The 26,483-nt window shown below is 40.0% G+C and overlaps 1 protein-coding gene across 3 annotated transcripts in view; it reads right to left on the bottom strand.

The window, feature by feature from the left end:
- Positions 1–26,483, bottom strand: part of slc38a12 (solute carrier family 38 member 12) — a 71,242-nt gene that overhangs the window by 21,242 nt on the left and 23,517 nt on the right. For all 3 annotated transcript variants that reach the window (XM_078269147.1, XM_078269146.1, XM_078269149.1), the window contains exon 8: positions 25,465–25,561. In XM_078269147.1, coding sequence (XP_078125273.1) covers positions 25,465–25,561 — 97 coding nt within the window. The remainder of the gene's footprint in view (positions 1–25,464; positions 25,562–26,483) is intronic.

The raw sequence follows: 26,483 nt of genomic DNA, 5'->3' as shown, positions 1-26,483 counted from the left end.
TCATCTTTACGTTGAGTACTAAAACCTTGGTATACTTGGGGAAATGGCTGGCACTAATGCTATGTGTAAATGACTTGAAGTTAATGGGCTAAAATATGTGAAACCACCAAGATAGTCCATTAACTGGACAATGAGGACAATCAGAGGAAGTATGTGCTCCCATATCAAAGACTGGAAAGGCTTAGTCCTCTGAAAAAGGAAAAGATAACACTGCATGGGAAAGAGAAGAAGCCACAGAACATGAGAGGATTTTGGAGGGGGTGCATGGGAATGGAAAAAGTAGATGTATGTAGAGGAAATGTAGAGGAAGTGTGAGTGGGCGAGTGTAAAGGCATCAGATGCCATGTGCTGTAGGGTGACTCAGACCCACAGTGTTGGCATGACCATACCAGAGCAGAGACAAAGACTGGTAGGGTCACTAGAGGCATGGCCAGCAGGACATCACACTTTCCCATTCCACAAAAAAAGTGCACTTACAGTATGATATGGCTGTGTGGGGTGACACAGGAAGCATACAAAAGGTGGGTCCAGTCTAGATTAGACTACAGACTGCTAAAGATGGGTTAATTTCATAATGCATTACATACATTCTCAAACAGTGGCCCATATAGTGGACATACGTCTTATATTAGAGAAAGTGTCCCAATTTTTGAAAAAAATATCATCAAACTTGTCTTCTTTTCTGATCAGCTCCTGTTTTAATTTGCTGCGGATGTTATTTGCTGTTCATCTAAACTCATATATTTAGGATAATGTAAGTTCCCACAGCACTGATTCCACCAACAGTAAAGTCATGTCATACCTACTGTTCTGACTCAGTAATGATTCCAATCGCTTCTACATTATTATTTTTCTTTCATTGTGAAGATACTGCCAATAAAACGCAACACTTTTTGCACAGATGTTTCAAATTAAAAGCCTACAAGCAATTCCAAACGCATAATCCTCCCACCCTTTCCTTGTAGGCTTTTAATGCGAAATACTCCTGAAGTGTTCGGTCTTGGTCATTATCTGAAAGCCAGCTTATATCTTAGAATTTAAAGCATGTATCATCACAAAATACAGTAAATAGTTTGCTTTTTAAAGGTAAGATTAAGGAGGACCAGACACGTTTGAATAAGCACCCTAGTCAGCTAGGAGTCAGATCGTCTCCTTTTCTGGTCTTTTCTGGTTTTCGTCATGAATGGAAAAAGGGTCACTGTTGATGGTGCTCTGTGACCCACAGTCTTGTGTTTATTTGGTAAAAAACAACTGTCTGGTAAGCCTGAGCTGTGGACACTATCGCTACTGTCAGTGAGTAACATTAAAAGGGTATATTATAGGGATACTTCACCGATTTAGCATTAAGCTTTGTATCAGTAGAAACCCGGTAGTATTTTTGAATGACTGTGTTTCCTTCCCTCATGTCCCCCTGAGACGAGAGATCTCTGTATTGTGGGTCTGGAAAAAAGCCTCTTATGACGCAAAATTCGTCATTTTGCGTCATAAGAGGCATTTTTGCCCAGAGGCTATGGACTACAGCCAGAAGTAGGAGCAACTTCTGCATGTTTCCAACCCGCCCATAGAGGGTTGGACTGTCGGCTTTCCCGGAGTATTCCTGAGGCAATACGAAGGTCAGCCATCTTGAAGCATCGCTAACATGTGTACCACCGGGATATATTGGTACAGATCGGAGAATATGCAGGACACTTTATTACAGACGGAATACTCTACGCGAGCTTCGCCTGCTACGGAGACCAGCACCTCAGCCTGCGGTGTCGCCCAATGCCGCTAGCCGGGGAAAAGGACCTCGACAGCGGTGTGCAGGAGTGGAAAGCAGCTAGGTTTGAAAGCTAACGCTAGTCGGCCACCTGTTCCATCAATCCTGCTTGCAAGTGTCCGCTCATTAGACAACAAACTGGACTACATCCAACTTCAACAAAACTCCCAACGGGAGTTCAGAGACTGCTGTGTTTTTGTTGTTGTGGAAACATGGCTGAACAACAGTGTACCGGACTATCAGACAGACGGAATCTGCGGCGGAGTGGGATAAAAAAAATCTACCGGGAAATTTCGTAGACCACCAGCCCTCGGGGGACGGGGGAGAGATGAATGTTCGGAAATAAGAGGTTGCTGCGGCCTGCCGTACAGGTTAGTTTGACCAGCGGGCAGCAGCGGTGGCCGGAGCGGGCAGCAGCGGCGGCCAGAGCGAGTAGCTGCAGCGGCCGTAGCGGGTGATCACGGGGGGACATCCTCAGCGGTGAAACGCGAACGGGGGCTGAAGTATAACCTAGCTAGGGGGAAAGCTAACGCTAGCCGGCTACCTGTTCCATCAATCCTTCTTGCAAGTGTCCGCTCATTAGACAACAAACTGGACTACATCCAACTTCAACGAAACTCCCAATGCGAGGTCAAAGACTGCTGTGTTTTTGTTGTTGTGGAAACAACAGTGTACCGGACTATCCAGCCTGTTTCGCCGGGTAAGAGTGGAGATGGGCTGTGTTAACACGGACTTGTGCAGAAATGAGCTGCTTGTATTCAACTAAATGCTAACTGCTAGTGGAGTTTGTGACTACGCAAATTTACGACTGTGTTTATAATCGTGTTTACAGTCCACCAAGCGCTAATGCTAGTATGCGTTAGCTGAACTTTGTGCACTAGCTAAATGTAGCCTATTTCATATGTCGTTTTTATATAATGTCATTTTTATATATTTTAAATGTGTAACACCACTAGAGCCACAGTGAAACGTTGTTTCGTGTATATGGTTAAAATGACAATAAAACACATTTGAGTTGAATGCTGCCTCACTGTCTGTCTGTAAACGGTAGGCGTGGCTTGGGAGTGGAGCAGCGAAGCAAGTGCATTCTGGGATTTGGTGTCTTTCATCCATATGAGCCAAAAACACATTTTCTGGCTTATCTCTGCCTAGAAGGCACCAATTTCTATACTTTAATCACATTTCTACTACATAAGTGACCCAATTTAAAGATATATTCGTCTTTCCAATGGTGAAATATCCCTTTAATGTAGATTGCTCCTTCTTAAGAAAGCTACTTCATAATTCCAATATAGCCATTTTGTTGGACCTACAATGTGTGGTTCTGTTGAAGTGCAGCAACATGGCATATAATGTTGGTGCTGAGAGCTTTACATGATTGCTGTTACACATGCTGCTGCGATAAAGCACTTCAGACTTTCTGATGTGTAAAATGATTGAACAGATTCAGATCTTCATGTGCCAAACATAAAAATTAAGCTGCAGACAGAGATATGCAAACCTACAGAAAGAAATCAATTTCCTAGGTGAAAATATTAGTAAAGAAACCTATCGTTAACATTCAGCTAACTCTATGCTCGATGGTGTCATATTATAAACAGTAATTATATTAATATCACATAATACAAGCTTGGAACCAGCTTCCCTGTTGGGCCTGAGCTGGGGATGAACAGCAATGTCAGCTGGAGGAATAAAACTGCCAGAAAACAGCAGAATAAGAATGTAACTAGAATTTCATAACATGGACAGATTGAATGACACTTGGTTCCAATGCATTTATTCATTTAATACTTTGTACCGGCTGTTCTAGCAATTTCATCTCACTCATGCTCGCAAGGCCGACATACAGATTTTTGTCTGCTTTTTTCGCTTCCTCGCCACAGAAACTGCTTACGTTTCACGCTCAGTTTAATAAATGTCTCAATAAACAAAAACAAATTGTGTCAGGAGAAAAGTGGCATGAATCAATTTTGGCTAGACCCTTTCTCTCCATTACAGCAAGCTGATGGTTGCACACTCATCAACTTGAGCATTTCACTTTTGACAACAAAAACACTCCTAAATATCGTCCATTTCTCCTTCTTTAGTATGAGACAATGCTTTCAACAACAACCACATGGCTGACTGCAATCACACACTTCACTGAAACACAACCAACGGTGAGTCTGAGATGAGAAACTGCAAAAGTGACCAAAGCAATGATGGATACAAACACTGTCCGAGATCTGTCCTGTTACCTCTCTTTAAAGAATAGAGACTGAAGGTGCATCAGCAAGTACTAGGAAAAAATATTCTAGTTTAACCTGCCTAGAGGTTATAGGACATGTTTTGTAAAAGGTAAGAACAGAAGGAGTGGATCGTCAAGATGGAAAGGAGTTAAGTTTACATTCTTGGACGGCTCCGATTTCAACTGATTTCAAATAACTGCCTTTTCTTGGGACCCTAAGCCTTTATACAGGACTGTCACAACATGTGTTCCATTGTCAATCAAACACACATTTGGTTCTTTGGTGGTGACACCATCATTATTTTGGCTCCCAACAAAACACCTTTGTTGCCGAACCTCATTGCTAAACTAGAGACCACGACCTAAATCATGACAAGGCCCAGAGGACAATATCTTTTTATCATTATGTCAAAGCCAGAGGGCCCAACAACCTACCACCACCTAAACCTAAGGCTTTCCATCTCTCCACATCGCAGCAAATAACATCTCAAAGCAGCCAGGGTTACTTCACAGGGCCATATTTGCACAGAAATCAGTTTAGGATACACACCTCCTACTGAGTGCAGATGAAAGATTGGATGTTTAAGTTTAGGACACTGACCAAAGTAATCGCAAGAACTCTAGTTCGAGTCCAGCTGCGAACCTTGTTGCATGCCATTCCCAACTTTCTATCCCCTTATTGGCCACCTTCTATCTATTAAGAGGAAAAAGTACTTTTAAAAAAAGTAACAAAATAACATCACTTTTCTACAACTTTTCCAGCACCGTCTGTGACGCTGCAAAGTTATAGTTTGGGAATAAGAGATTAATGGGGCTTAGATATGGTGAATGATCTCAGTAATGGTGAAAAACCGCCGCCAACTGGCAACCCAGGCTGTAGCTGTCAATCACTTTCAAAGTCAATAAAGACCAGTGTTTTGGATTTGCGCGGATGAGAGCGTTCAGAGAGTAAGGAAAGGCATTTAATTGGCATTAGATTGCGTCACTCAAAGCTCACGAGCCAACCCACTGGTCTCGTTAATCGCCATATATGTGAGCATTTCTCCTGAGCCACGTGTTGCGTATGCTCTTCATCCATCACAGTTGGGCTACATAAGTCATCCCCTGACCATCCACCCCATTTAAGTAATTAATCAACATATTTTTCCTTTTCTTTTCTGTAAGGTCAGCCAAATACTGTGATGGTACAGATGTCCTCAGGCTCTTGGACGTCACTGTAGCTGAATTTATATCCAAGAGAGCCATATGAAAGCTTTGTTCATGACTGCCAAGTTGTCAGGCGCTGGTAAATTGTGAAATTAGGGCGAGCAGAGGTCACGCTAGGGGGGAAATAATAAGTGACCTGGTGGTTCCATGTGGCGGTCCAGCCTGGACAATGATAATCCCTCCACAATCAAACAGAGAAAGACGGATTAGGATTCCCAATCCCTACAGTCCCAAGATCCCAAGCTATTTGTTTCTGATGTTAATCTTTATTCCAAACAGATTTCAGACAGAAAAGGGTGACGTTCATGTTGATATATCAAGATTACCTTCAGGATAAACCAACTTAAACTCGAAAGCATGCGTCCAGCTGGTATTTATCAAACTAACTTCAACCTGCAGCACATCTTCACCCGTTTGTGATTGACTAATTTCCTCTAGATTTCAAAACATTTCTTTTCCACCACATTTCCCTGCCCTTATTAATTAACAAAAAGTGAATGTGCTATTAAATGAATCTGTTAAATCAGACAGAAGCAACTCATTATCATGGAAAGAGAAGGTTTACCTCAGTCGATAAATATGTGGTCCTTTATATGCAGAACCTCAATTTTCATTTTTCCTGAAGCTTAAAGTTACTTTACCAATTTCAGATCAGCTCTGTGGCATCTTTGTGTGGGCAGTGTGTTTAGATGAATGGTGTTTGGCTTCCCTGGTGACAGTGCATGGAGGAGCGGAGACCTCCTTGCTCCGTTCTGTGGTGGCTTGGTGCAATGGCACCACAGGGGGAAGCCAAACATCACTCATCTGCACACACTGTCATGGCACAGAGCTAGATTTATATCAGCAAAATATCTCTTTAATGTTATATTTTTATAAAAGTGTGTCATTATAGGAGGAACTCTTGATTTCAGTCCACACACTATAATTTACAGAGACCCAACCATTCCCTTAAGAGTATGCATTTGGTGTGACAACTCTACACCACTTGAAAAACCGATCTGGACTGACTTCCTCACCAGCAGAACAGCTGAAAAAACTGCAATAATTCAGGACCTCTACAACTCCAAGCATCATTTAACTTTAATTAAGACCTTGAGTTGAGACCTTGAATGTGTAAAGTATAGAGTGCAAGACCTTTTTCAGACAGTTTGACAGAAATTAAGATATTGCTCACATTCCCAGTGCATATCCACAATCTTCTTTGCTTTCCATTAGGATTAATTCAAATTAATCAGCAAAGAGAAATGAACCAAGTATTCAATACACATTGAAATGGCTTACAGCCCTACAATATTGTCTATATATTTGTCCAAGTTCAGGAGAAGTCAAACCCTAAAAAAATACAGATTATTTAGATTTCCAGAGAATATTTCATCCTAATGATGAAAAACAAAATAAATTGCTCTGTGACTGCATGATGCTCAGAAAAACACCACTCCAACTACATCATATACACAACGCAATGAAATATTGGATATTATGGGGCAATTCATTGCCTTGGTTGTGACATGTATGATAAAAGACACCTAACCTGACCTGACCACGGTGGTATGGAATAGATATGGCATAAAATAGGCCATAAAAGCCCAAGAGAAACATCCAAACCCTTATGAAAGCAATAACAAGTCCACTGACTCACTGAATACACACGCAGCAGAGAGGAGAGGGAAGTAAGACAAAGATGAACATGATTGTGGGGAGGGGGGGTAATACAGAGGGGAGCAGGGATGGTGCCTGGGAGGCAACACGGGCAGTTAAAACCATATTGGAACTATACGTTTGTCAGGATGAAAAAGAGCCCACCTTCAGCCTCATTAATCACCAGCACACATCTCCATCAAACAAACATAATTAGCATAAATAAATAAATAAAATGGATGAATCAAATGATTTGACTATTTTAAGAACCAGTTAAAGAACAAATTAAATTGAAATATATGGCTTTATTTTTAGAAGTACAAAATAATAATAAATGAAATAAACGTATTTGATATAGCAATTTTTACAGAACAAAGTAAAAACATCTTCGCAGCAGTGTTATTGTGAATGCAAGTGCTTTCATCAGTGGGCCATAGGCTCAATCACCATTGTGTTACCTCATTTGGAGATAGATAGTGACTGAACAGATATTTATTTGTATGAAAATCTTCAAGATTATACCTTTAGGTACATGTTTTAAACACTGCATCAATTTAATCAGCAAGAGGTAATTTGTAGGTGCAGCTTCAAAAGAATCCATATTTATATTATGTCTTTTACACACTAAACAGTGTTAATGATTCTGAGTGACCTGTACATTCAAATTACAGCAGCAGATTCAGGAAAAAACAAACTCACCTATGGCACAGTGCCAGCATGTATCAACTCATTTTCTAGAACTTGGCCTTTTATCATAGTTTCGTAAATGTTTTGCAGGGATATTTGCTGTAGATAGATTGGTTTCTGTTATAATAAGCCACAGTGCAGGCAAGACAAAGTCAACAGCGAGAACGGACGTCAGACAGACTTTCAGAAAACGTTTTTTTTGGTTTTACAAATCAGCTTGGTGCCATTTCAAAGTGTTGAGCGATTGAAAGCCAAAATGAGTGACAAGTGTTTGCCTGGCAGCCTGGACTGCACATTATGCTGACTCAGAAGGTAGAACAAAACTGTAAAAAAAAAAAAAAAAAAAGCTAATAAGCTGATGACTTTAAAAAAAATAAAAAAAAACATTATCAACAAATGAAAGATATAGGGTCAAATGTTAATTTCTCAGAGTGTGTCTGCACATTTTTGTGTTTTATTAGATGAGACTGTATAACCGAGGGCTTATCTGCTGCCAACAGAAGACTCTCCATCCATCTCTTATGTTACCATCTCTGTCAGCTCTGGATGCTGCTCCCACCCCTCTGGGTCTTTGGGTCACCAAGCTACATAACTTTAACTTACACAAAGACATACCAATTAAACCCCATACTGTACACACATATAGATAAATAAATAATGTTTTCTCTCTCACTCTGAATACGCCCTACATCCAAAAGACTTCAGGAAACCAGTAGTCTCGCTTTGCCAGACCTTCCTCCACAGTGCTGCGGAGGAAGTGTCTGGCTAGTCCACACAGCATTCCGGGATGGGTAAAAAACTTGCGCTGGTTTATTGGCGTTTCTTTAAACCAATCACAATCATCATGGTAAGCAGCGGGCAGAGCCATGGTGCCGCTGCAAAATAGCGTCGGGAAGGAACTTGTTTTGGTGGAAGGTGTACATTCAAAAGTAGTTTTAGACGTGCAACAGAAAACTCAGATTGGACAGATAGTCTAGCTAACTGTCTGGATTTACCCTGCAGAGATCTGAGGAGCAGTTAACTATAGTCCTCATACATCCACCGGAGTTTAAAATTCCAACACAAAGAAAGCGGAAGGTACCGGACATCCGGCCGAAAAGAGTGAAATCTGGCGGAATTTTCGGCGGCAACTAGCAATCCCGGGATAGTCTATATCGTGGATATAGACTAGGAAACCAGTGATCCAGGCTGTGGATGAACAGTCAGGCCAGGAGGACTCAATTCACAGGAGCAAGTCTTGGTCTGACATTATTTTGTACAATCACTCAATAACAAAGCACATTAAAAGTATTGTTCTTATTTTGATGATTGGTCAGTGAAAGATGCTAATACGACAAATATGAGGTTAAAACTAGGGCTGCACAATATATCATTTTTTTTATCATCATCGCAATATCAACTTGCTCAATAAACACATTGCGAAAGGTTGCGACGTAAAAGAGTTGAAAGAAAATATCAGTAGAAAACTGCGCTGTAAATAATATAAAAAAAAAATATATATATATATGTAAAATATAACTGCCATTCTTTTTTTAGTGGTGCCTTTTATATTCAATTTAATGTTCAATTTGTTCAATAAAAGAATGTTGGAAATGATTTTTCTTTCATTTGTTTTAAATTCAACAAGCAATTTGTTGTATTTTAGCACAATACTGAAAGCAGCAGAAATGCAGAACTCAGTACACTTTACTATCCGTTTACCTATCGCAAATAATATCGTTATCATATTTTCCTCATATCGTGCAGCCAGGGAAAAAGCTCTTTTAAGCTGCATACGTTAACTTTTTACATTTGAGAACACTGATATCTTTTTTTAAATAAAAACATTCTTCTAAGTAAACTCAAAAAGGATAGTCTTGGAATTAATATTTCAATTCTGGAATTGTATTTCAAACAATACCCAGCCTTGGGCATATAAAATAAAATAATTGAACACTGTAGTAAACATTACAAGACTACACAGCATAGTATAATGCATAAGTGTAAGCTGTATTCAGAAATATTTTGTGGGTTATTTTACATGACCTAACACCTGAAGAATATATCCTGCTGCAGTATCTCTCCTCATCAGGACATGTCTTTCTAATTTTATGTTTACCTTGAGACACTGAATACTGCTATACATCAAAACGTGCTGCTGTTCTGCCCGGGTTGACATGTCTCACTGCCACTGCTGTGTGGGCTGACAGACAATAATAGAAGTGCCTGTTTGGACACATGTCATACGCTGTCAGTGTAATTTGGCCTTGAGTGTAAGGGAGTAAATGTCAGTAAGCGAACCAGTGAGTGAGTCACTCAGAGTTGGTGATTCTCCTTATAGAAGCCAGCAGGAGGCAAGACAATGTCTCATTTATAAAGGACTCAGGATAATTCGCTCACTTTGTCAGTAATACAGCTGTTGAGCACTGTGTGCCATCATTGGATATCCTGATCACACTTAAGACCTTGTTTGTAAGTGTGCATATTGGTTGTTATTGCCATGTATTCCTCTTGTCCTACAAAAAAAAACAAGCGAGCTGTATAACAGGGCATGAAGAAAATGTGGTTTAAACACCAGCAATGGTTTTTTTCACTGCAATCTACCCAGGACAAAATCCACCCATAATGTATCTAATATGCAAAGTACAGATGAACAAAATAAGTCATGAAAACTGACTACAGCAAATAGAAATAGTAGACACAGTATGAAAAAAAAACTCATTTAAAGAGATGCTGATTTAAGAACATCTATAGACAAACTCTCAAAGCATCCATCTCATTTGAAACACATCCACCGCAGTAGCCTGTACTGTTAATTAGGTTTGTGGCCCTTGAGACTGCCATGCCTCCACACGATTAAAGCTAGGACTCTAATGAGGGGAAGGAAGACAAAAGGAGAGATGGAGGAGGGATAAAGCGAGGGCAGAGATGCAAGGAGAATGTATCAGAATGTGTTTCCTGAGACAGAGTGCAGCACCGGTCGGTATATTTTAAACCGTGTATAAAGATGCGATGAGAATTAAACAAAGGCTGCCAGGTTTTGGTTCACTTCTGACTGGGGCCATTATGCTAAAAATGTATGCAATCCAAGAGTGCAGGTAAATGAACTATGTGACATTCATCTTTAGACTGTACAACAAACCTGATGGGGAAAAATATAGAGCGCAGACATCTTGTTTCACTACAGTAGGACTGCAACTAACGATGGTTTTCATTGTCGATTAATCTGTTGATTCGTTTCTCGATTAATCGATTAGTTGTGTGGGCCATAAAATGTCAGAAAATGTCGATCAGTGCTTTCCAAACCCCAAGATGACGTACTGAGATGTCTTGTTTTTTCCCCAACGCAAAGATATTCAGTTTACTGTCACAGAGGAGTGAAGAAACTAGAAAATAATCACATCTAAGGAGCTGGAATCAGAGAATTCTTCCTTTTTTTCATAAAAAAATTGACTCAAAGTGATTAATCGATCAGATCGATGAAATTGTTGGTGATTAATTTAGTAGTTGACAACTACTCAATTAATCTTTGCAGCTCTACACTGAGTTACTAATCACACTAATCTCATCAATGTCAACCAGAGACTGTTGCCATATGCAAACAGAATGGCAGAGATCAGGTGGAAAAGTTAATTGTAAAAAATAATTGGTCATCTCTGCAGTGTGATTTAGCAGGAAATTAGGATGTGCCCACTTCCGTGATTTTATTAACAAAAAAGGTCTTTCAGCAGAGACGATCACCTTTACATTTAGCTTGTTGATCTTGTTTACAAACTCAGAATGACAAAATTAAGCAAAGATGCAGAAAAACAAAAACTAAGAAAAGCGGTTACACATTGCAACCCTTATCCTTTAAACATTGAGGTCCTTTGATTTGTTTTATGCTTTAAAAAAGCTAGTCATGTTTGTGTATCGTGAGATATATATAACTTATGAGCAATAAGAAAAGTCTATTTTGATCATGATACACAAACATGGCTGGGATCAATAAGGTAATATGAAATGATTTTTCTATTTAAAATGTTAATTAATATAAGTGCTGTTTAAGGGCTAGACCAGACGTACAATTGATAAAAGAAAAAGATCAAAATCGATGCAGCTGAGGCCATTTAGACCTCGTTTACACAAATATTCAGTGTCTGAATCAGGTTTATATACAATTAGATATGGTCTTTAGTTTAGGTGTGAGGTTAGCAACACCATGAAGTGTAGTAGATTATGACTAATGCAACTGTTTTTTATTTTAATGAACCCCTAATGCCACTTTTCCACTGCATGGTACGGCTCCTCTCTATTCAACTCATATTTTGGTTTTCCATTAGCAAAAGTTGTGGATAGTACCTGATACCAGGTACTTTATTGGTACCAGCTCGGTCGAGGTTCCAAGTGAGCTGAGCCCATACTAGAACGTGGAGTTAAAACACTGCAGACCGCTGATTGGACAGAGAGAATCTTCACCAGTGCAACACAGGACATCCTGCACAAACCCGCCACTTAAATATCATAAATGGACTTTAAATAGCACCTTTCTACCTTACCGGACAAATAGCTTTACAATTTGCCTCTTATTCACCCATTCACAAACACACGCACACGCACACACACACACCAATGGTGGCGGAGTTGCCATGCAAGGCGCTGGCCTGCCCATCATGAGCAACTTGGGGTCCAGTTGTCTTGCTTAAGGGCTTAACGGCCGCAATTTGTTTGATTCACTCGACCCGGATTTAAAAAAAAAAAAAAGAATGGCAGCTCGCAAACTACACTGTACACTAGGGCGTACAATTAAAGTCTCTGTTTGGTTTGTTTGGTCCTCTGTTTGGTTGCTGATGAAAGGATTCATTGAGTGTCGCGTTGAAGATGATGTCACGGCAGTTCCAGGCGGGGTCGCTATGCTGATCAGCTGAGAATCCTGCCTACACTGAGGGGGAACTATCCACAGTGGATAATGAAAAGAGAAAATTGCTGGTACTAAAACAGTGAGTTTAGTCAAGCAGTGCCATACCATACAGTGGAAACACGTACTTTCGATGACAGTAGTCATCACATTAACAATTCACATAGCATGGTGTCATTCAAAATAAGTGCCTCAAATGAACTGTTATCACTACTTTGCTAAATGTGGTTATACTTTCAAACCTGGTGCTGCTGTATTTAAAAGCATGTATTCATTCCTATTGAAAGGAAAGGACAGTCACTTGTCATAGTAAACAATGATGAGCATCCAATTTGCTGCAGACCTTATGGGCTTTGAACAAGCTGTTGTTTCCAAGACATTTGCCTAATTAAAACTCATAATGTTCAGTTCTGCTCCTCAAAAAAGAAACCATTACACACCTACCTGGGTAAAAATAATGAGCAACAACACACACTGAAGATTTATGACAGACTTGGGACATATCTGGGGAGGAGATGAGAAACGATAATTTGTGTGGTTTAATAGGACGATGGTTAGTGCACTCCGCCCATCATGCCAACTATTGTAAGAGGGAGGCAGAAGGAGGCAGTGGAGGAGGAGGTAGCAGGTAGCACTACGGTACAGAACAATTTCCTCCTAAATTAGACTAATGATCAACCTTCAGAAAAAATAAACGAATTAATCAACACAGAGGACGTTTTGTGAATATGTCAAGACGCAATTGAAAAAGACAACTAATGGATATTTAATTTTTCACCGTGGGTAAGGGGCACAATGTGTCAGTGGACAGCACTTCAGCAGCTGCTCCCTAAGGAGCGACTACAGAATACCATGACCTGACTACCCAATCAATTCAGAAAGACACTTGAGGTGGACCACTGTGGCAACCGACACCACAATAACCCACAAAAACATGCATCCGGACGCATAATGAGCTCAAGGTTACACAGAGTCTCAGTGTGGACAGCTATTGTTAACCTGTCTGCATTTTAAACGTGGCTGTGAACTGCTGCACATTTCACAGAAATCGTGTTCATTTGCCTTCAGCGAATGAAACCATTACATCAACCTGAGCGTCCTTGTACCAGATAACCAGCTTTACACTCTTTGCATCCGGCATGTGGATTTGTCTTCCCCTCCGTGCTCGCCCTCATTCCAAAAAGAAATCATAATGGAAGGGCCTTATTATAGCAATAAAGGGGACAAATGAAGTACCTTTACTTTATCTTAACCTCCAATGAGAGATGCTCATAAACAACTGTGTCACATGGAACAATAGTCATCAAATGTATGTATATGACTGGTGGAAACCGAATAAAAATAAATAAATAAATAAATAGAGGGAAAAGAGAGATAATAGTTTTTGGACACTGGGCTGGGTACCGAATTCAATACTTTAAAGGCACCGACCGAATTGCCTCTAGTATCAAGTATCGAAAAATGCTTAGTCATTTAATACACAATTTCAATACCTAAGTAGTAAATCTCGGAGTCAGTGAGCCAATAAGCACGCAGCATGCTTCTACCAAGATCTAATAATGCTGCTGATTGGCTGCCTAACGTTACACGTCGTAGAGACAGGCAGGAAAAACTACGTTACGCACAGAGACGTGGTAGGAGCTGAAAAATAAATAAAAATATTTGTGCCGTAATGTTGTAATTTCTTTTTGTTAAATAAAATTGGTATAGAAAAAAGTATCGTTTAGGAACGGGTATCGAGGTCATGGTATTGGTATCGGTACCGATATTGAACATTTTCTAACAATACCCAGCCCTACTTTAGACACAGTTGCATCTAGCTAAAACTAAAGCAGTCCAATCTACCATACAACAAAACTGCATTCTCAATTACTTTTCGAGAGAAATTTTTTTTTCTGGCGACTGAATGGTGAATGGTGAATGTTGCGCAAGGGTCACTGTTTTCAACGAGTGGTTAACATTGTGAATTAAAACAAAACTACTTGGTTAGGTTTCGAAAAAGATGATGATTTGGATTCAAATAATAACGTTTGTTACCTAAATTGAGTAAGTTACATACGTAGGTTAAGTACATAAGTTAATAAGTCAATGTTGACTTTCGGTTTCACACGAGACACAAACTACGCTCTCCAGGGAGAAAATCCTGCGTTTGTTTTACACAACCATCCATCCCTACCTCCTCCTTATGCAGACTTACGCAGACTTTAAATAGAAATATATTTGTAATACATCAAAAAGGGAGACAGAAGGGGAACAAAATAACAGAAACACCTGTCAGCTTCAGCTGTCCAAATTAGACAAGCTAAGTGGATATTTACAGTATAATCATACAAGTCTCAGATAAACTTTTGGTTACATTTTCGTATGGAAGGAGTGTGGATTTTGTCCCCCATCGTTAACATTGAAAGAGCATTAGGAAGGGATCTCTAAACAGCCTATGAACAGGAGGAATGATTACAGCCAGAAAAAACTTTTTTCAACGTTCATATCGGCAGCTGAGTACTGTTTTAAGACAGACTTCAATAATTGTGATCCTATCCTTTAAAGACAAAATACACACATTAGTATTTTCTGATCTGACACTTCCATCTGCAGGGCAACGTCATTTGTCTGCACCTTGCAAATTGCCACTGCAAAAACAAAACATGATTCGACTCTGATGGGGTCAGACATAAACACTAGATCCTAAATTTCCCATAATGCAACTCAATAGCATCGTACATAAGACCCTCTCTGCTTGGTAAATGCCCTCGTCTTTGAAACTCCACACCTTTAAACTTCGGAGAGCTTCGCCCTTATAGACTGTTAGTTGAGATTAGAAAACCATCCGGTTAATGGTTCAAAGAAATCAGCATTGACTTTTGGTAGGAAAGGGGATATGAACAGCGATCTAGAGGGTGTTGTCAGTTGAACGTGAACATGTGTAATTTTTGGGGAATTTGCTCAAAAGCACTGATGCTTTTCTTACTTGGGAGGACAGACTCATCCGGGCCACACCATAAACTGTAAAAATAATGGACGTAGCAGCAGTGGCAGCCCCCATTAGTTTGTGGACTGCCGTTTTTAAGCCTCGAGTTTGGCCTTCGTCATTCTTGTTTTTGAAACCTGATATGACAATTTATGGATAAGGGGGTGGAGCTGGGAAGCCAGTGTCGTCTATGGATGCAATGGAATCCATTGGAATGGCAATGGAAAGAGGGAGAGCTGCAGATTTTAAACACTTCTAAAGCGATTGATCCAATGGAGATTTACTGGTGGGTAAACGCAGCCCTACGGCAGTACACAGAAAATTGGCAAACATTCCCTTTAGTTACCAGCTAACGCTAGCACTAGCTAGCTAGCTTGGTAAGGTGCTACCAATAGCTGAAAAAGACATTTTAGGTGACCAAGATGTTCCAATTAACTTTGATGAAGTGAAAACCCACAGTGAGAGGGTCAAAGTTTAAGACAAAAACACACCAAAAAAAACCAGTTCACTGCTATTTTAATGTATACAGTGCCATGGTTAACACTGCTACGCCTCTGTTGGCGGTTGACATGTAGCCAGGCCTTAAAGCATCCCCTGCTTTATCGTCCATTTTAAAATAAATGGGACCCTAATTTACTAAATAAACATTATACTGTATTAAAGAAGACTTGAAACTATTGATTGAGACCATAAACTCATTATGAAAATGTTTACTGAGGTAATAAATCAAGTCAGAAGTAGGATAATTTCCCCATAGACTTCAGACTGCGAAGCGGACTTCTTTTTGCAACCAGTGGTGTCACCCCCTTCTGGAAATTAGATATAATGCAGGTTTAAGGCACTTCTGCATTGGACGCTCTGTCCATCATTTTTACAGTCTATAGGCCACACACACAAACACTCAGGATGCCCTTGAACAAGCAAAAGTGATATCTAATATTTCTATTTCGGTTTAATAAAAGCATGATGTATGAGTGCATCCGTTATCTAATACAAACAAGTCCTCATAATTAATCATTCAGTTTATCAGGCTGCAACAAAACGGGCTGAATTACTTGCTAAATCTAAAGAAAAAAAATCCACGATGACCCGTGTCTCCTTGACAACGGCTCCCTCATCACCAGTCATCCCAGCGCCAGCAGTATTAGGCGTCTCCAACCCGTCTCGATCCGCTGCTCTGATACAGCTTCCTGCTGCTGTGTGGAGTGGACTCCCCCCCGTGTGGATCGCAGGCCCAACACTTCTTCCTGCTGCGATAATCTCTATTAAACCATCTGTACTGTCGTTTTCCCACAGCTCGGGCCCCAACTGGGAAGGTGGCTGCCGCTCGACTACAGTATATACCTCCTTACTGTACACATGGAGTGCTTCAGCCATGTGTAGTTGATATGTAGGATGGCAACTGAATCTTATCCTAAGCAGCTGTACTCAGTATCGTTATTCTGATAATGGTACTTAAACAATATGAGCTATGTAAAATATGAAACTGGAGGAAAAATGTGGCCTCACGAGCCAAGGTTCAAAACTTAAGGACATATTCTGTACTGTGGGTAAAAAGACTTCTCTATGAAGACTGTGAACACATACTGGATAGTTTTTTCTTTTCTTTCAAAATAACGGTTTCATATGACAATACAATAGGCAAAAATAACTTTTCAGAAAGTTAAGTAGTTCTGGAAATGCAGCGAAATCACTAAAACTAAGACCAACAGGGCAAGAAACACAAATAGTCAGTTTTCACCTTCGCTGTACTAACTGTAGTTGTGCTCACACGGTGCCGGAATCCGTAAGGAAAGGATAATTACCAATAGTTAAGTTTCCAATTTTTTTGTTTTACATTCAAATAGTGTTTGGACTCAATATTATATATGATTCTGGTTGATGGTATGAGAAGTGTCTGTTGTACAAAAAGGGTATAAGAATATGCAACAAAGAAAGAACTCTGCGCTCTTGATTAAACACAGTAAAAGGTTAAATAACTACACTGTTTCCTTCAGGGTTGCAAAATCATCCCACTGGTCACTTTATTCAATATCGGACAAAAAAATGTGCACCACAAAAGGTCTGTGTCACTAACAGAAAGCAGTACACTCAACTCATTTTAAGAGCCTACAATATGTAATCATGCAGGAGCATTATTTGGTATACATTTGCTCCTTTCCTGTGTAAAGTTGGTGAAGCTACACATGAAGTGAAGAGAGCACTTCTATCATTGTAAGTTTATCACTTTTGTTGAATTTTATATCTGTTAATAAATCCCCAAAACAAGTCCGACAGGCAACGATGTCAAATTATTCACCCAACCTGCTACTAGTTTTTATTTTCACACTTTTAACTGTGTGTAACAGGCTATAACACTGCAGTAAAAAGATGGAAGGAGGTCTTCACAGGGAATGGCCAGCAAGGTCAATGAAAGTCCTCTTGGAATACATCTTTATTAGTCAGTTAATTAATCAATCAGCTCAGTATTGAGGAAAGTGGCAGGCTGGGTCATTTCTAAACTCCTAGGGGACTTCAAATAAACTATTTCAATACACCTGACAGCGTATGACTTAATAGAAACATGCTATAATTGAAACATCTGCATGAAGATAAGCAATGAACAATGCCGTGTAAGCATAAACGGTCTTTGAGCTCATATACTGCATTGATTTTCCATCACTTTCCACATGCTGGGAGAACAATAAATCAGCCATTTAAATTGTACTGGCTTTCCAGCCGGGTGGAGTACACCGACCACTGCTTGGCTAGCCACTGTGAAAAAGCCCCTGCGGTGAAATCTAAAAAGAAAACTTAGCAGGGGACAATCAAGGACAGAGAAGTTTAATTGAGGTCTCAGGAATCTCTGCTGGAGCTGAACAAAACTCAAAAAGACCTCACTGTTGCACGACCGCTTAATCTTTTCAATCAAAGCTGTGTAAAGGGCCAGGATCAACACTGGGTGTTTATGTTATGCAATGGCCTCCATCATCTTCCCTTTCACACCCCGAAAGCCAACAAATATTGTAGATATGGGAAGAAAAGCCCTCCAGCCGTCCACTCGGGCAGCAAACATGAGAATCAATCAGCCGCACAGCAAATCACGGTCAATTGATGTTCTTAAAAGCTTTTAGAAGCTCGGTTGAGGAAATGGCTATGATGACATGCCTGCTGCTGATAGTGCTGTGTAAAGTCAATACTGATTAAGTCAAAGATCTGACCTCATGAAATATCAACCGGGCAGCATTGGGCCTTATTATCACGGAGTAATTAGTCCATCTCTTTGTGAACTCAGCACTGAGGTCTTTATGAAAATGGCAATGCCTCCTATAATGAGAGTTTGATGTGCATAACAACATCATTCTGCGATCGCTTGAGGCCTCTGAAAGCGGGGTAAAACGGAGCATGACAATATCGGGCAGATCAATGTGAAGATGATGCAGAATTTAACTTTGCGGAAACACACATATACCCCAGTTTCCCCTATAGGCTGAGTGCCAATATCAAGGCTGACACTCAGTTAATGTGACAGACACATGATGAAGAAAAGGGGCCTAAGGCGTGGAGCTAAAAAAAGAAAATGTGCTGCCTGAAAACACACTGAATTCAAACATGCCCTCCAGGTGTTAAAAGTGAGAAACAAGGGTCAGGCAATCTGTAAAAAACAACACAGTTCAAAAAACTGGTGGCAACAGGTTGAATAAAAACACAAACAGAGGATTACAAATAATGCCAACACTCAAAAGTGAACCAAACCAGGTTCCAGTGGGGTTTTTTTTTCACTTTCCCTCATCCCTCCTCATTTCCTTAGTGTCTACCAGGAGGGCTGTTGGAAAAGGTCTAGTCATCTGTACAGGGGCAGCTGTTCTCAAACCTTAAAATAACCCACAATCTGTTGTCCACTAAGAACAAAGCACCCCAATTGCCGTAATCCGCCATCTGGGGAAAACCTGCCAAAACTGTTGAAGAGATTCACACACAAAAAAAAACAAGGTCTAATGTTCAAAATCATTTAATTTCGGAACCAAACCGTGTAAAAAAAACAGTTAAGGTGTCATTTTCAACTAAATACTGGGTGCCCATTCATTTGGTGATACTTTTGAGATCACCAGAATTTAAGAACATTCAAATCTAACCTTGACCTTGATATAAATGAATATTCTTGACCTCTAATGGCCCTCAGAGGTCAAACCTGACTTCCCTCCACATCTGAAAATAAACCTTATGGTATGCATTAGTAGGTTAGAAATGTCATGCTTTTCTCATAAAATGCACAATTATTTATAATATGAGAGCTTTATCCACTCTACTATCGACACAACAACAGATTACAATGAAATTAATCATCTTGTTGAGGCCTGAGATGTGACCACTGGAATTTGCGGTGATCCTCAAAATGTTGTTTGGTCAAGATGAAGTCCAGCAGTAAAAGAGAAGTGAATGAAAGCTTCTGAACAACAATTTATCCCGCAGGACTTGCCAGGGAAAGCCTCCGCCCATCAGTACAGCAACTCTCTCTGTCTGACGTCAACCTCTCTTACGCTCTTTCTCAGCACCCACACAGGGATTAAAGCTCTTTAGAGCAACGCCATAATCAGGCTCCTCTTTAATCTCTTGTCATTTTCTAAACACTAAAAATGTTATGGCTGCAGTAATGTGCATCACCATTCATGATTCCCCTGGACACAACCAAAGCAGCTCCCTTATCATAGACTATTCCGAAACATAACCCAACTACAGTACAGGCCCCCATTGGCGTCCAATAATCTACATTACACATTAATATGTTACTGTGCTGTAACTACAGTACAAATAAAAAAGTAGTTCAGTAAAAAAGGAAGAAAAAAATACATTATTACATCATATAAAAATTAAAGAAGTATATTATTTGGTACTAAGTAGCATTTATATACCGTCTACGTGGTAAAGAAACCTCAAACGAGAACAACAGAACTTAAAAATGACTGATAATAGAGAAACGTATCCAGTAGCAGCATACAGTATGAACATTCAGTCACTTCTTTTAAATGTAGAAAGAGATACAATTTAGAGAAACTGCTACTTAAAAGAGAGGCCTTTTGGATGTTTTAATTGGGTTTGGAACATTGAACGTACAATATGTAATTTTCTGCCGCTCGGGGACGGAGCGATGCCGTCATTGCATTCAGCTTCTCCTGGTTAGGATTCTTTCAGCGGTCATCGTTCAGGAGTTTTTTACCCGGAGCCACATTATCTCCTCCTCTCCAAAACAAACGGACCCACTGATGAAAACCCTAAAATTACTTAGAAAATCCAGTAGTCAGGTCTTTCCATAAGTGTGGAGATGGACACGGTTTTGGTATTCTGTGTTTCGAAGAGAAAAAAAAAAAGGTTGAAAGAATATGCAATCTGCTATTTTGTACTGAAAAATGGAGATTCTGCTTTCTTTTATTTAACATACTGTATGTGCTTTCCATTGCTGATTGGGTTGCAGGACGTCTAGGCGTTTATACTCACTTGATATATTTGTAATAAAAAACTAATAGGTTTGAAATAAATCAGTTCTATAATTCGCCCCCAGCTTCCATCATCCCCCTAATAATACTAATTATGAAAATATTGGAACATAAAAATGCGGTAATGGGGTGAAAAAGGTTATGAACCACTGCTTTATACACATTTATTTGTACTATATTAGTCAGGGATGGTTTGGTCTTTGCATGACAAACCCTCCTTCAAACTTATAGTCTATTTTTTTTATAAGTCTATTATTCAGCTAGCCATTTTGAGCATGGCTTCACTGAATGACCCCTCGGAAACTTTGCACCTGTGGAAGACCTGAGTGAAAATGGTCTGTTCTTCAGTTCAGTTCAATACTGTGGAAGAAGGGCACTTTGTCCTTGCAGCTCAGCTCGCAACACTGAGAATACAAAGGAACCCAATTGGATTGTGGGTGGGGCAGGTTTTGATAGCTCTCTCCACAGGGTAGAGCACAGCTGATGAGAAATATTAAATTATTTAGACTCATCATTCAGAGTCTGGGAGAAGTCTCTAGGCCAGATTCTCTGACCCTGTGAAGGCACAGACCCAGAGTGAGGAGACAGTCCACACACACTGTACAGTATGCTAACAGGACCCGCTCAATGTTTAATCACAGCTCAATGATTTCTGATATATTTCAGAAAAGGTCAACCAGAAGAAGAAAGACAATTGCCAGGATAAGAACGTATGACATAATAAAATATACGCCGAAAAAGCTCACAATGTCTGTGAGCAGATGGATCGACGACTAACACCAAAAGACAAAAAATCTTCACCCGTCATCACAGGACTGAAGGTATTTCTCAGCTGCAGCTGAGCATTTAAATCATGACACAATGTACATAAACAGAACAGCTGCAATATCCACATGTGGTTATAGTTAATGTGGCTGATTGGACCTTTTCCAGGAATGTGTGGGTGTGGTTAGACTGAGAGATTGACATCTTCCTGAGTCCCCTGTTAGTGTTGTTAGGGCGGGACAAATTACACCTTTTTCATCCTTATTTGTAGAAAGAATTTGTGACCTTATAAGTAGGGTTGGGTATTGTTTGGATTTTTACGATTCCGATTCCTAAACCGATTCTTGAAAAACTGAAAAATGACATCAAAGATGTAATATGTTTACTAGCGATCACGTGCAGTGAATGGTCAATATGCTTTTACATCCGTTTTGGTGAGCCCAGAGGGAAAATATGGCATTTTGAAAGTAGCCTACATTTACGGTAGCTAGCTAACGGTAGACTACAGAGAAAGTGTGATATTTTTACGTCCGTTTCGGAGCAACAGAGGGAAAATATTTCAGTCGACACATTAAGTGGAACCGAAATGAGGAACCAGTCCGATTTCTACCGGTTGCGTAGGAACCGGTTCCACTATGGAACCGGTTCCTACGCAACCGTTTCAGTACCCTACCCTACTTATAAGTTCCCATCAAAGCTCCGGCCCACCTTCAACCTCAAAAGGAGTCTAATCAGCCAGAATAACTGACAACACCTGTGTGGGTGTTCAGAGGCTTTAAAGACCAGCACACATTTTGAGAGTAAGCAAATAAAATCTAAGGAATTCCACTTGAAAAAACACGTCATTACGAGAATTAACATACACATGTGCAGAACTATTTAAGATGTATGGACGCAAAACAGACTAAAAGTTTAACCATCGGATGTTAATTTGCATCGGATTTGCTGAGATAAAGACAGGAATTGATTAATTAAAAATAATGAGAAGTCAACTTATTATTATATCAGAGTAGAAAATATTACGGTGACAAACACAATTAAAGCTCATCTGCAGGGCTGCATCTGGTGACGACCCACATTTAATACGGTTACCGCTGATCCTCCCTGCATGCATTTTACAATAAAAGCATTTTAGTGTGGTGGTAGGCCTTTACCGTAAAACCGGAAGAGCTAACAATGACACTTTTGGTTCGCTAACAATACCAAAGATTCCATCTAGTTTGTTTCTTTTATGCAGTTGCTGCACTTTTTGTTCAGGCTATCATTTTGAAACATTGCATGAATTAAATAACTTTTATTACAAGTCAAATAAAGCTTGATAAAGACAAACGGCTCAGAAAACGAACCTTTTTGACAAGGAACATGCAGAGGCGTGTAGAAGGTTTGTATGGTCTGTGACTGGACACAGCACCAGTTATCCTACAGCAGAAACAGTGCGTTACATGTCTGACACAAGCTGAACGTCAGGTTGTGTCTTGGTATTATTTTGAATGCATTGTAACGCCACAGTTTTATAACTCTTCAATAAAAATGCAATTTGCACAGGTTTAAAAAGGATGTTGGTGTATGAGCGTTTCCATTTGAAGTTAAGAATGAATGAGTAGCTACAGCCTCGTGTTACCTTTCTCTCTCATTGAAGAATAAGTTTAATCAATGTCACATAGAGACGTTTCAGATTAAAATTTTGGGGGGGAAAAAGAGCACTATTTGCAGTACTTGTATGAGTATAGTTTGAAGGTCAGATCAGTGTGTCCCTACTTGTCAGTGTTCACTGCTGTAAATATTCTTCAGTGCTACATATTAGGTCTGCACGATATTGGAAAAAACTTACATTGCGATATTTCTTTTCCCTGCGATATATATATTGCGATATGAAAAAAAGACAAATTTTTACAAGAGGACATAAATAGCCCTATTTAGAAATACTAAATCATTCTCAACTACTGGGGTGATTTTGCAGGGGAGTGCATCTACAAAGAAAATAAAAATGAAAAAGGAAATTTTCTTATGTGAACCAGTCTTTGAAATGCTTTACAAAAACCAAAGCAAGTAAGGCTGTGACTACTCTTCTGAAGTGATTTTGGAGAGGGGAATTAGGAAGAAATACACTGGTTGACTGACACGACACCATTGTATTCATATAATATCAATCCAGGCTAAAGTGAATGATATTAATAATGCATGCATGTTGCTTCCTCTAAATGTCAGGTTGTGGTCGACTAGCGGGGCCTGCTTTGGTTGTTTGATAAATTGATTAAAATAGATCATGATTGGTGGTTTGCTGTGCATGCAGAGCCTGCATGTCACACTCTTCAACAAACTGTGTATCCAAGAGCACTTAAATCAGTGGAAATGACGTTATATCAGAAACAGACTGCGGTTGTAGATTAGTGTTACGTTTCCAGCGTCGCAGCTCCGAACCATAACGTTAGTTGGGACAGACGCCTTGTTTCTTTAGGCTAACTATGTTAGCTTTAGCCTGGCTAGTAGCAGCTTTCTGCGGTGAAAAATGGCCGGGATATGTTGTGATTACGTTGTATTAATCAGGTGATTTAGTTTGTCTTTGCAGCGAACATAAAACACTGACTACTGTAGCTTCACTACCCATGGAAAAGCATGTGCATCACTGTGTCGGCGGCAGCTGCCGCTTACGGTACTTTTCTACACATGGGAGAGCCTCACTTCCCACAACAACCCCCCCGTCGGACTAACGTTACGTCACATGGCCACCTGTCTTAAAAGGGGAAGGGTCGGCCGGTAACAATCACGGAAAAGGAGAACGGTGAAAGTTTACTTTTTTTTATCAAGCAGCAAAGAAGTTGTAGCGTCAACATCGCAACGTCCTGCGATGTGACTATCGCGCATGCGCACATCGTGATGTACACAATGAAACAAAATATCGTGCAGGCCTACTACATATCTACTTCCCTGCACGGTCATGATGAAACTGGAAAATTAGTCTGCAAAACTGCATGTGTAAACAAATTGACCAGAGATTACTAATCAGCATTATTTCAATTTGCCAACATACAGTAAGAGGCTTATCCCATTAGGAGATAAAAGAGGAAAAGTTCATGTATTGGCACATTTTTTGGGGGTCTGTTCATTCTATTAAATTTGTGGGCAAGGATAGGAAGCAGAGAGAGAGAGAGAGAGAGAGAGAGAGAGAGAGAGAGAGAGAGAGAGAGAAAGGAGGGAGGCTGAGAAATTATACAGGAGGAGATCAGCACATCTATCACTGTCGCTGTGCAAAGTTAAAGCTCAAGTGGAAATCACAGAGTTTGGCTCGCTTAAAACTTCAAGGACACACGCGCTTCCTGTGTGCTGCAGAGGTGGTGAGTCTCGGGACGTTTGAGTGAGGGAGGGACTCAGAAGACAGTAAACGTTGTCAGAGCTTCATCTGACACTTGACACATTACACCTCGTTCACACAGGAGATAAAAACATCTATAGACAAGTTGCAGCTGGGCTGTTTGAACCAAATGTGTACTTTTGCCCCTGAATCCCATGTGAAAACAAGCTGTACGTAAATTGTTCAACAATCCTCATTCATTTCAACCTCTTCCTTGTAACAATCCGGTCAGTCTGTATTTTCAACCTTCTTTTCCATAACTCATTTTAAGAGTGGATCTGTGACTGAAATGTCAGAGATCCCGGAAATATCAATGCAGAACCATGATAAGCAGCCTGGATCAGGGCTAGCCTTGGATTTGACTGCGGTTTTGACTACAGTCCTGGACTATGCTCCAGTTCCCAGGACTTAAAAGGAGGAGGTGGATAACTCAGTCTTTCACAAACTACTTGGCAACAAAAACCAGCGAGGTGAACAGAGGTACGTGCATGCTAAGAGGAATCAACACTTACCAGAAACACCCGGTACGCATCTTTCCTCGAGACAGAACCCCAGCAGGGATCTGTGTCGTTGTACTTCACACTTCCAGCGCTGCAGGAGTGGTTTCCACTGCACAGGAAGTACACAAACAAACTGATTTCAACGTTAAAGCCCAACCTTGTGAGATGTTGCCATTGGAAAATAATGCACACTAACAGGCCGTCATCATCATTTATATTCAAAGTTTGAACTCTCAATATAACTCATCATTGAAAACGTCTGAGTAGCAGAGGTTATGAAAACTTGAGTGTCTCTCAAAAGTAATCACAAACCCGATCATTGTTGCGTGACAGAGTTTTTTTAGTAGAATCTGTCCATGCTACCAAGTAATCTGCGGTGTGTGCCTTTGGCAAAGCAAACTGCTTTTGAAGTCTCAGTTACATCTCACAATTATTTTCTATGGAAGGTTAGCAAGGTTTGGACATGTGGAAAGGAATTTAACACGATACGACAGCATCAGTGTGGTGCGCCTCAGGACAGGATGACGTAGGCCTGCTTTGTCACAAAAATTAGAAGAAGAAGAACTGACTGTTTCAGTTCTTCTTCAGATACGTAATGAGGGTAAAGTGAAAGTATTTAAAAAACAGCATCAGTCTAGGTAATCATTTATTTTTCTGTCAGTGTGGCCTATAAAAAGGAAGCTTTAATTAAAAAGAATCTCAGTGTTTAGTGTAATTGAAATTTAGGGCTACGGTTGGGTGGACAAAAACACAAACAACGTGGATCGGGTTCATATGTTATAATACGGCGGAATTTGAAAACGCATCTTTTTCTTTCAGTTTTTTGTTCTCCATCCACAACAAGTCTGTTTTTCACACCCAAAATTAGAGCTCCTAGTCTCCAGATAAATCCTCGATAAATGTGAAAACTCAAAGATTTTGAAAATTCATTAGCTTTTGAAAATGATATCAAATTCAAGACGACTATTTCCTGTTGCCTATAACTTTCTCTGTAACCACTGAGATGTTAAATCCTAAAATAAGCATTTGAT

This window comes from Sander vitreus, chromosome 15 (genome assembly GCF_031162955.1).
Source record: "Sander vitreus isolate 19-12246 chromosome 15, sanVit1, whole genome shotgun sequence".
Lineage (NCBI taxonomy): Eukaryota > Metazoa > Chordata > Actinopteri > Perciformes > Percidae > Sander > Sander vitreus.
This window is presented reverse-complemented; position numbering and strand designations above follow the sequence as displayed.